General features: G+C 44.1%; 1 protein-coding gene across 1 annotated transcript in view; it reads left to right on the forward strand.

Moving 5' to 3' along the window:
• Nucleotides 1–12,500, forward strand: part of LOC307016321 (uncharacterized protein) — a 42,704-nt gene that overhangs the window by 18,261 nt on the left and 11,943 nt on the right. The window contains 7 exon segments of the mRNA XM_079645360.1: nucleotides 3,322–3,391; nucleotides 3,529–3,575; nucleotides 6,877–6,946; nucleotides 6,948–7,010; nucleotides 7,248–7,286; nucleotides 7,288–7,380; nucleotides 10,564–10,746. Of these exon segments, the coding sequence (XP_079501486.1) occupies nucleotides 3,322–3,391; nucleotides 3,529–3,575; nucleotides 6,877–6,946; nucleotides 6,948–7,010; nucleotides 7,248–7,286; nucleotides 7,288–7,380; nucleotides 10,564–10,746 (565 nt within the window).

The following is a 12,500-nucleotide window of genomic DNA, read 5'->3' on the forward strand; positions in this document are numbered from 1 at the left end:
TTACCCGCAGCTGTTTTTTGATTGTATGTAACTTTTGTTCAATAACATATTAAAGTCTCCCAGTCCGTGACTTTTCCTGAAAGTGTGTTATGTAGCACCCTCTGTTGTTAACAATTGTCAATATGAAGTCAGATTGAAAAAACCGCCCAAAGAAATGCCATTTATACCTATATCCGCCAGCGGGTAATATTTACCTCATAGAAAATGCAGCGTAAACATGACGTGTTGCTATAGCAATGCCTTTTGTCTACTGTGGTTCCATATAGATAGACAGATAGATAGATAGATAGATAGATAGATATATTGATAGATGGATAGAGAGAGAGATAGACAGATAGATAGAGAGATAGATAGATAGATATATTGATAGATGGATAGAGAGAGAGATAGACAGATAGATAGAGAGATAGATAGATAGATATATTGATAGATGGATAGAGAGAGAAATAGACAGATAGATAGTTATAGATAGATAGATAGATATATTGATAGATGGATAGAGAGAGAGATAGACAGATAGATAGTTATAGATAGTGTAACATATTGGAGAATACAAGATCTTGGATGACTGAGCTCACGTTGAGGACGTAATGCATGTGTGCAGGTTACGTGCCAGTTGAATAAAGATGGACACTCGGAATGAGAGAAGTAGTCCGCGTCGTCTATTTATGTAGACAATTATATGTTCATAGAACAGAACATTACAGATATATAGATAGAGAGAGATAGAGAGATTTGTACCTAAACAAAACACAAGTCTAACACCAAGCGTTTAAATCAGCACTCTTAGCGATATTTTAAACTTCATGCTATCTGCACAAACTTTATCATATGAAAAGCTGAGAGTCCACAGATTCTATTGGTATAAGTTTCATCCCTGTGCGATCAGAACTCACTGTTCTGTATGATAAATAAAAGAACATTGTACATCATACAGCGACCTCTGGCGGTTCTAGTGTTAAGATGTGATGATCGACGGTATCAAACGCTTTGGACAGGTCAACAAATAGGGCTGCACAACTCTGCTTATTATCTAAGATACTCTTAATGTCATTCACCTCTTTCATTGTGGCAGTGATGGTGCTGTGTTTCTTTCTGAAGCCTGACTGATGTTTAGACAGGATGTCATTTTTACATAAAAACTCCTTCACCTGTTCACTCACTAGGCGTTCGAACACCTTCACCAGAACTGATCATTTAGAGATGGGCCTATAGTTATTTAATAAAGTGGCCTCCCCTCCTTTTAGCAAAGGCAAGACATACGCTGACTTCCATACTTTTGGAATTGTGTTTGTGCTGAGGGAGAGGTTAAAAAGAGAAGTGAGAGGAGGAGCAATAAAATCTGCAGCGATCTTTAAAAAGAAAGGTTCTACGTTGTCCGGGCCAGCCGGTTTCCTAGGATCTAACTTGGTTAATGCTTCATGAACAACATCAACAGTAAAAGGAGTAAAACTGAAAGGGCTTTCCAGACCACCTTGTTCAGAGTCACAGACTGGGGTGTTCACAGAAGCAGAGTTAGAGACAGAATCAAACAGAGAGCCACAGGACACAAAATGCTCATTAAAGCAATGTAACATGGTGGTCCTGTCTGATAGAGAGCCAGATGCTGTCATTTGGGATCTCACCGGTGGATGTTGATTTTATGGCTTTCCAACATGTTCCAGGATTATTCACGTTCTTTGTGGAAACTGACAGATAATACTTAGACTGAGCACTTTTGATGTGAAGTGAAGCTATTCCTTAGCTGCCTAAAACGCAGCCATTCTACCTCTGAGCCTGATTTCCTAGCCTTTGCCCAGGCCTTGTTTCTCTCATGAAGGAGACTGGACAGCTCAGCAGAAAACCAAGGATTATCTCGTCCCTTCACTCTAAATGTACGCAGAGGTGCATGTCTAACATTCAGAGAGATACAAAGGTTTTTAAAATCCTCTGACACAGAAGTTAAACATGGTCTCCATCACTTCAGTCATGCATTCTTTTATACTTCAGTTATGATCCAGTGGAAAGCCCTTACCTCCTGGCCTAGTTCAATCAAAGTGGTTACTTTCTGTGTAGTTTTACACCCCGTCTTATTTTGACTTTCTCAGGACTTCAAACTGTTTTTTGGGGGGCAGACCCCCACAAAGAAAAAAAGGGATGCTGAATGTGATTGGACCAATGCGTTGATAGACACACACAGACAGTGGAACAGTCGGACATGCAGAGCGCTGTTTGCAGTGGACACAGCGGAGAATCGGACCGGAATCCGGACTTTGAGGATGCCTGGGCCTTAGACTGTTTGGGGGGACACCTTACTTCTTCCTTCTGTCTGTCTGTACCTGTGTACTCTCATGTTCCGATTAACCCAGCTTCCCCAAAATCTCTTTTTGGTTTCTCTCTACGCCCCAATCCTGAGTCCAGGCTGATCCTGTTGCTGTGGTCGTGTGTCCTGGATCCTCTATCCTGAGCACTGGATCTGAGTCGTGGACTTTGAGTCGTGGCTGAATCTGTCTCTGCGGTCCTGCCTGACTCTCATCATACTACTTCCCTGATGGCTCCCACAAGACTGTTGACATCCTCGTGGATTCATCTTCTTATTACAGACACATGCATTTCCAAACATTTGGTCTACCTATGTTGTAAATGTATTATCTTTTCGATTTACACACGGCATCTATTGCACGTCTGTCCGTCCTGGGAGAGGGATCCCTCCTCTGTTGCTCTCCCAGAGGTTTCTCCCATGTTCCCCTTTAAACTGTGGGGGTTTCTCCGGAAGTGTTTCCTTGTACGATGTGAGGGTCTAAGGACAGAGGGTCTAAGGACAGAGGGTCTAAGGACAGAGGGTCTGAGGAAAGAGGGTGTCGTATTGTCATACTGATATTCTGAACTGTGAAGTCCACTGAGACAAATGAAACATTTGTGATATTGGGCTATATAAATAAACATTGATTGATTGATCATTAAAGGACGTCTCTTTAAAATGACCGCTCAGAGGAGAGGAGTTATCATTTCTTTAACCGCCTGCTGCTTCCCCTCCTCTGCTCGCATCTCCTGTGGGCGGGACTAAGACACGAGGATAGGAGTCGAGGAGGGGAATTAGAGAAAAGAGAAAGGGCCCTTGTTCACACTCCTTTTTTACAAACCTTTCCGCCCCCCAGGACTACCTGGCCCACATCATCGACGGCTGTGAGCTGAGCCTCCGCCCGGAGCAGGTCTGCGCTCTGTTCGGGAACATCGAGGACATCTACGAGTTCAACAGGTGCTCTTCATCATCATATCAAACATATTCAGATAGACCAACAGTTTGTTGTTGTTGTGGTGTTGACTGTCCCCTGTCCTCAGCGAGCTGCTCCAGGCTCTGGATCGATGTGAGAGCGACCCGGTGGCCGTCGCCCGCTGCTTCGTCATCAAGGTGATCCGTCCATCAGTTCATATCATCCATTCCTCCGCAGAACATCAAACTACTGTTTACACTTCTGTGTTGTTGTTTACCCTTCAGTGTTGTTGTTTACGTCTGTGTAAACATCTTTATTTACGGTCTCCTTTCAGAGCGAGTACTTCGAGATCTACACCCAGTACTGCACCAACTACCCCAAGTAAGATCTGCGTCCTCTATGTGTTTACAACTGTCTCTACGTGTTTACAACTGTCTCTACGTGTTTACAACTGTCTCTACGTATTTACATCTGTCTCTACGTGTTTACAACTGTCTCTATGTGTTTACAACTGTCTCTACGTATTTACATCTGTCTCTACGTGTTTACAACTGTCTCTACGTATTTACATCTGTCTCTACGTGTTTACATCTGTCTCTACGTGTTTACATCTGTCTCTACGTGTTTACAACTGTCTCTATTGTTTACAACTGTCTCTACGTGTTTACAACTGTCTCTACGTATTTACATCTGTCTCTACGTGTTTACAACTGTCTCTACGTATTTACATCTGTCTCTACGTGTTTACATCTGTCTCTACGTGTTTACATCTGTCTCTACGTGTTTACAACTGTCTCTACGTGTTTACATCTGTCTCTACGTGTTTACAACTGTCTCTATTGTTTACAACTGTCTCTATGTGTTTACAACTGTCTCTACGTGTTTACAACTGTCTCTACGTATTTACATCTGTCTCTACGTGTTTACATCTGTCTCTACGTGTTTACAACTGTCTCTATTGTTTACATCTGTCTCTACGTGTTTACATCTGTCTCTATTGTTTACATCTGTCTCTACGTGTTTACATCTGTCTCTACGTGTTTACAACTGTCTCTACGTGTTTACATCTGTCTCTACGTGTTTACAACTGTCTCTATGTGTTTACAACTGTCTCTATTGTTTACATCTGTCTCTATTGTTTACATCTGTCTCTACGTGTTTACATCTGTCTCTACGTGTTTACATCTGTCTCTACGTGTTTACAACTGTCTCTACGTGTTTACATCTGTCTCTACGTGTTTACAACTGTCTCTATGTGTTTACAACTGTCTCTATTGTTTACATCTGTCTCTATTGTTTACATCTGTCTCTACGTGTTTACATCTGTCTCTACGTGTTTACATCTGTCTCTATTGTTTACATCTGTCTCTATTGTTTACATCTGTCTCTACGTGTTTACATCTGTCTCTACGTGTTTACAACTGTCTCTATTGTTTACATCTGTCTCTACGTGTTTACAACTGTCTCTACGTATTTACATCTGTCTCTACGTGTTTACAACTGTCTCTACGTGTTTACATCTGTCTCTACCTGTTTACAACTGTCTCTATGTGTTTACATCTGTCTCTACGTGTTTACAACTGTCTCTATGTGTTTACATCTGTCTCTACGTATTTACATCTGTCTCTACGTGTTTACAACTGTCTCTACGTGTTTACATCTGTCTCTACGTGTTTACATCTGTCTCTACGTGTTTACAACTGTCTCTATGTGTTTACAACTGTCTCTATTGTTTACATCTGTCTCTACGTGTTTACAACTGTCTCTACGTGTTTACATCTGTCTCTACGTGTTTACAACTGTCTCTACGTGTTTACATCTGTCTCTACGTGTTTACATCTGTCTCTACGTGTTTACAACTGTCTCTATGTGTTTACATCTGTCTCTACGTATTTACATCTGTCTCTACGTGTTTACAACTGTCTCTACGTGTTTACATCTGTCTCTACGTGTTTACATCTGTCTCTACGTGTTTACAACTGTCTCTATGTGTTTACAACTGTCTCTATTGTTTACATCTGTCTCTACGTGTTTACAACTGTCTCTACGTGTTTACAACTGTCTCTACGTATTTACATCTGTCTCTACGTGTTTACAACTGTCTCTATTGTTTACAACTGTCTCTATTGTTTACATCTGTCTCTACGTGTTTACAACTGTCTCTACGTGTTTACATCTGTCTCTACGTGTTTACAACTGTCTCTACGTGTTTACAACTGTCTCTATTGTTTACATCTGTCTCTACGTGTTTACAACTGTCTCTATGTGTTTACATCTGTCTCTATTGTTTACAACTGTCTCTATTGTTTACATCTGTCTCTATTGTTTACAACTGTCTCTATTGTTTACATCTGTCTCTACGTGTTTACAACTGTCTCTATTGTTTACAACTGTCTCTATTGTTTACATCTGTCTCTATTGTTTACATCTGTCTCTACGTGTTTACATCTGTCTCTACGTGTTTACATCTGTCTCTACGTGTTTACAACTGTCTCTACGTGTTTACAACTGTCTCTATTGTTTACATCTGTCTCTATTGTTTACAACTGTCTCTATTGTTTACATCTGTCTCTATTGTTTACAACTGTCTCTATTGTTTACATCTGTCTCTATTGTTTACAACTGTCTCTACGTGTTTACATCTGTCTCTATTGTTTACAACTGTCTCTACGTGTTTACAACTGTCTCTATTGTTTACAACTGTCTCTATTGTTTACATCTGTCTCTATTGTTTACATCTGTCTCTATTGTTTACAACTGTCTCTATTGTTTACATCTGTCTCTATTGTTTACAACTGTCTCTACATGTTTACAACTGTCTCTATTGTTTACATCTGTCTCTATTGTTTACATCTGTCTCTATTGTTTACAACTGTCTCTATTGTTTACATCTGTCTCTATTGTTTACAACTGTCTCTACGTGTTTACAACTGTCTCTATTGTTTACATCTGTCTCTATTGTTTACATCTGTCTCTACGTGTTTACAACTGTCTCTATTGTTTACATCTGTCTCTATTGTTTACATCTGTCTCTATTGTTTACAACTGTCTCTATTGTTTACATCTGTCTCTACGTGTTTACAACTGTCTCTATTGTTTACATCTGTCTCTATTGTTTACATCTGTCTCTATTGTTTACATCTGTCTCTATTGTTTACAACTGTCTCTACATGTTTACAACTGTCTCTATTGTTTACATCTGTCTCTATTGTTTACATCTGTCTCTATTGTTTACAACTGTCTCTATTGTTTACATCTGTCTCTATTGTTTACAACTGTCTCTACGTGTTTACAACTGTCTCTATTGTTTACATCTGTCTCTATTGTTTACATCTGTCTCTACGTGTTTACAACTGTCTCTATTGTTTACATCTGTCTCTATGTTTACATCTGTCTCTATTGTTTACAACTGTCCTCTATTGTTTACATCTGTCTACGTGTTTACAACTGTCTCTATTGTTTACATCTGTCTCTATTGTTTACATCTGTCTCTATTGTTTACATCTGTCTCTATTGTTTACAACTGTCTCTATTGTTTACAACTTGATTTTCCTCAGTATTGAGTATTTAAGTCGCTTTGGATAAAAGCGTCTAACAAGTAACATGTAATGTCTCTGTTGTTGACGTGTTGTCTCTGTTGTTGACGTGTTGTCTCTATTGTTGACTTGTTGTTCTCCTGCAGCTCAGTGGCAGCTCTGACGGACTGCATGAGGTCTCAGTCTCTCTCTCAGTTCTTCCAGGAACGCCAGGCCTGCCATCGGATCCTACCTTCTGAAACCAGTGCAGAGGATCCTCAAGTACCACCTGCTGCTGCAGGTACACACACACACACACACACACACTCACACTCACACTCACACACACACACACACACACACACACACACACTCACACACACACACACACACACACACACACACACACACACACACACACACACACACACACACACACACACACACACACACACACACACGGACGGGCAAAGTATTCAGAGTTCAGATTTGTTCAGTAGTAATGAGCAGTCCCCTGATGTGACACTGCCCCCTGCAGGAGATCCTGAAGCACTTCGACCCGCAGGCTGCCGGGCTCCCAGGTGGTGGAGGAGGCCATCTGCACCATGACGGGGGTCGCATGGTACATCAACGAGATGAAGAGGAGGCACGAGCACGCTGTGAGGCTGCAGGTACACACACACACACACACACACAGTGAGAGCTGCTTCTGAGAGAGAGAGAGAGAGAGAGAGAGAGAGAGAGAGAGAGAGAGAGAGAGAGAGAGAGAGAGAGAGAGAGAGAGAGAGAGAGGAGAGAGAGAGAGAGAGAGAGAGAGAGAGAGAGAGAGAGAGAGAGAGAGAGAGAGAGAGAGAAGAGAGAGAGAGAGAGAGAGAGAGAGAGAGAGAGAGAGAGAGAGAGAGAGAGAGAGAGAGAGAGGAGAGAGAGAGAGAGAGAGAGAGAGAGAGAGAGAGAGAGAGAGATCTTTCTGGCATTTCAATAATAGATTATTACATGATTTGAATTCTGTGAATGTGTTGGGCTTACTGGAGATCTAGAAAAGATAGTTGTTCTTCCCTTACTCAGTGGTGGAGGTAGGGAGAGCCCAAGGAAGGTTTTTTGCCAACAATACAGCTCCTATCCAACAGCCAACGTGAAGAGAGCAGTGGAGAGTTTAGAAGGAGAGATCATAGACAAAGTGTCTGACAGACTGATCCACAGAGTGATGCCAGAGACAAAAGGACAGGAGCTCCTTTATGCAAGAAAGAGCCAAAGGAGCTTTAGTCCGAGCCCGTTTCCCCAAACTCCAGGACATAGACGCACCCACCGCCTTCTTTTTCACTTTGAAGAATCAGTGGTAAAGAGGAAACAGATGTTGTGTCTTCCTGAGGGAAAGGTGACCACGGAGCCGGCTGAGATGAGAAGCATCAGTAGATTCTACTCAGATGTGTTCAAGGCTGATGAATGAGATGTGGACTCTGCTGCAGAGCTTCCTCAGCTGAGCTCAGAGGAGCAGAACTCTCAGCTCTGAGATGTGGACTCTGGCTGGACAGATGTTGGTCAGAGTGTGAAGGGTTAGGAGCAGGAAGAACCAGGTGCTAGGGGCTGGACAGATGTTGGTCAGAGTGTGAAGGTTAGGAACAGGAAGAACCAGGTGCTAGGGCTGGACAGATGTTGGTCAGAGTGTGAAGGGGTTAGGAACAGGAAGAACCAGGTGCTAGGGGCTGGACAGATGTTGGTCAGAGTGTGAAGGGTTTAGAGCAGGAAGAACCAGGTGCTAGGGGCTGGACAGATGTTGATCAGTGAGTGAAGGGTTAGGAGCAGGAAGAACCAGGTGCTAGGAGCTGGACAGATGTTGATCAGAGTGAAGGGTTAGGAGCAGGAAGAACCAGGTGCTAGGGGCTGGACAGATGTTGATCAGAGTGTGAAGGGTTAGGAGCAGGAAGAACCAGTGCTAGGAGCTGGACAGATGTTGATCAGAGTGAAGGGTTAGGAGCAGGAAGAACCAGGTGCTAGGGGCTGGACAGATGTTGATCAGAGTGTGAAGGGTTAGGAGCAGGAAGAACCAGGTGCTAGGGGCTGGACAGATGTTGATCAGAGTGAAGGGTTAGGAGCAGGAAGAACCAGGTGCTAGGGGCTGGACAGATGTTGATCAGAGAGTGAAGGGTTAGGAGCAGGAAGAACCAGGTGCTAGGGGCTGGACAGATGTTGATCAGAGTGAAGGGTTAGGAGCAGGAAGAACCAGGTGCTAGGGGCTGGACAGATGTTGATCAGAGTGAAGGGTTAGGAGGCAGGAGAAGAACCAGGTGCTAGGGGCTGGACAGATGTTGGTCAGAGTGTGAAGGGTTAGGAGCAGGAAGAACCAGGTGCTAGGAGCTGGACAGATGTTGATCAGAGTGAAGGGTTAGGAGCAGGAAGAACCAGGTGCTAGGGGCTGGACAGATGTGGTCAGAGTGTGAAGGGGTTAGGAGCAGGAAGAACCAGGTGCTAGGGGGCTGGACAGATGTTGATCAGTGTGAAGGGTTAGGAGCAGGAAGAACCAGGTGCTAGGGGCTGGACAGATGTTGGTCAGAGAGTGAAGGGTTAGGAGCATGAAGAACCAGGGTGCTAGGGGCTGACAGATGTTGATCAGAGTGAAGGGTTAGGAGCAGGAAGAACCAGGTGCTAGGGCTGGACAGATGTTGATCAGAGAGTGAAGGGTTAGGAGCAGGAAGAACCAGGTGCTAGGGGCTGGACAGATGTTGATCAGAGAGTGAAGGGTTAGGAGCAGGAAGAACCAGGTGCTAGGGGCTGGACAGATGTTGATCAGAGAGTGAAGGGTTAGGAGCAGGAAGAACCAGGTGCTAGGGGCTGGACAGATGTTGATCAGAGTGAAGGGTTAGGAGCAGGAAGAACCAGGTGCTAGGGGCTGGACAGATGTTGATCAGAGAGTGAAGGGTTAGGAGCAGGAAGAACCAGGTGCTAGGGGCTGGACAGATGTTGATCAGAGTGAAGGGTTAGGAGCAGGAAGAACCAGGTGCTAGGGGCTGGACAGATGTTGGTCAGAGTGAAGGGTTAGGAGCAGTAAGAACCAGGTGCTAGGGGCTGGACAGATGTTGGTCAGAGAGTGAAGGGTTAGGAGCAGGAAGAACCAGGTGCTAGGGGCTGGACAGATGTTGATCAGAGAGTGAAGGGTTAGGAGCAGGAAGAACCAGGTGCTAGGGGCTGGACAGATGTTGATCAGAGAGTGAAGGGTTAGGAGCAGGAAGAACCAGGTGCTAGGGGCTGGACAGATGTTGATCAGAGAGTGAAGGGTTAGGAGCAGGAAGAACCAGGTGCTAGGGGCTGGACAGATGTTGATCAGAGTGAAGGGTTAGGAGCAGGAAGAACCAGGTGCTAGGGGCTGGACAGATGTTGATCAGAGTGAAGGGTTAGGAGCAGTAAGAACCAGGTGCTAGGGGCTGGACAGATGTTGGTCAGAGAGTGAAGGGTTAGGAGCAGGAAGAACCAGGTGCTAGGGGCTGGACAGATGTTGATCAGAGAGTGAAGGGTTAGGAGCAGGAAGAACCAGGTGCTAGGGGCTGGACAGATGTTGGTCAGAGAGTGAAGGGTTAGGAGCAGGAAGAACCAGGTGCCGCTCGGCTAAAAGCAGAACATGCCTTTTACAGCGTGACCAACAACCTGCCTGCTTTCAGGACTCTTTGGGGGTCAGACACGTTCTATGTACGGCAAGGGAAGACGGTACGCTGGAAAATGTGTTTTTTTATGTGTGAGCTTTGATAAGAATATAAAACAAATTTAATAAAAAATGAATGTGATGAATTTGTAAGTTTTTTATTTAAAATGACTTAAATAAAGGTTTTATTAAAAGTAAAAAAAAGCTCCCCTCTCCCCAGGAGGTGCAGTCTCTGCTCCTGCAGTGGAAAGGTCCAGATCTGACCACCTATGGAGAGCTGGTTCTGGAGGGAACCTTCCGGGTCCACCGGGCCAAGAACCAGAGAACCCTGTTCCTCTTCCAGCGCCTCCTGCTGCTGACCCGGCGCCGTGGGGACCACTACGTCTACAAGAGCCACATCTCTGTGAGCACACACACACACACACACACACACACACACACAGACAGACAGACAGACAGACAGACAGACAGACAGACAGACAGACAGACAGACAGACAGACAGACAGACAGACAGACAGACAGACAGACAGACAGACAGACAGGGCAGGGCCGTATCTAGGATTTCCTAAATACCGAGGTCCAAACCTTAAAGGGGGGGTTCGGGGGACCCCTGAGATTTTGGGGATTTTCATGATCTCGTGAGGTGCTGTTTAAGTCCTGTGGGGGGTCTGAAATTGGATAATATAATTGATTTCAAACCAAGTCAGTGGGCTGCAATATAAATTATTGTTGAAAGTGTAATGCTTAAGAATCAGTTGATTGACAGTTGACAACATCAATAATGGAAAGTAGAGCTTTGCGATTCATTCCAACCTTCTCTCATCACTCAGAACAGAATGAATGCTTTTCTGTTGCCCTCGGGCGACTGACAGAACATGTTCATCCAGCTCCGAGGCATGTAGGTGCTGGACGACATCTGTGATTAGAAATGATGCCCCGCTTCTCTCCAATGGTATTTTTCCACTCTCGAAATCCGTCGTTTATGAAGATTGTGTTTTTTAGTTTTTTACTAAATGACATACAAATGAAACACTAGGTGGAATCTTCTGAAACAGAATATCTTAGCCAAGGATATTTCTCCTCCCACTTCATGTTATCGCGTAATTGCTTTTCACCAAACTTTGTTTTGGGGTAATTATATTCATGTTTGAAACACTTCTTTCTTCATCAGTCAGTGAAGTCAGTCATGTAGTCTCTCTTTGACCGTTATCATCTCTCTCACCCCTCATCTTTCTCTCACCCCTCATCTCTCTCTTTGACCGTTATCAGCTCTCTCACCCCTCATCTCTCTCTCACCCCTCATCTCTCTCTCACCCCTCATCTTTCTCTCACCCCTCATCTCTCTCTCACCCCTCATCTCTCTCTCACCCCTCATCTCTCTCTCACCCCTCATCTCTCTCACCCCTCATCTCTCTCTCACCCCTCATCTCTTCTCTCACCCCTCATCTCTCTCTCACCCCTCATCTCTCTCTCACCCCTCATCTCTCTCTCACCCCTCATCTCTCTCTTACCCCTCAACTCTCTCTCACCCCTCATCTCTCTCTCACCCCTCAACTCTCTCTCACCCCTCATCTCTCTCTTACCCCTCAACTCTCTCTCACCCCTCATCTCTCTCTCACCCCTCATCTCTCTCTCACCCCTCATCTCTCTCTCCTATTCCTGCCACCTCTCTTCCGGCCTGGTCTACTCTAGTATTGGTATTTGGTCTCTCTTGTCCCCTTGTGTCTCCTGTGCTATTTCCCTCAGTCTCCATTTCCATGTCTCTCTCCTTTCCATAACCTGCACCCTCTCTTCCATCTCTTCCATCTCTCTCTCTGTCCTCTCCTCTTTCTCTTTGTTCAATCTCTCCCTCATTGTTAAATGTTTGCTCCTCCTCACTAGTTGCTCCTGCCAGTGAATTCAAAGCACTTCAGTTCATTTCACTTGTTTGTTTGATTTCTTTTTTTAATTTAAATCTCTTTTGTTTGATTCTCAAAAGAGAACAAAGATGTCAGCAATGACATCATCACTTCAATAGATGGATGTTGTTTTACAATTAGGCCTATTGTCTATAAATGAAGACTATTGTTATAGATAGATAGATAGATAGATAGATAGATAGATGGATGGATAGATGGATGGATAGATATATAGATGGACAGATGGATGGATAGATA

This window comes from Notothenia rossii, assembly GCF_949606895.1.
Source record: "Notothenia rossii genome assembly, chromosome: 8".
Taxonomy (NCBI): Eukaryota; Metazoa; Chordata; class Actinopteri; order Perciformes; family Nototheniidae; genus Notothenia; species Notothenia rossii.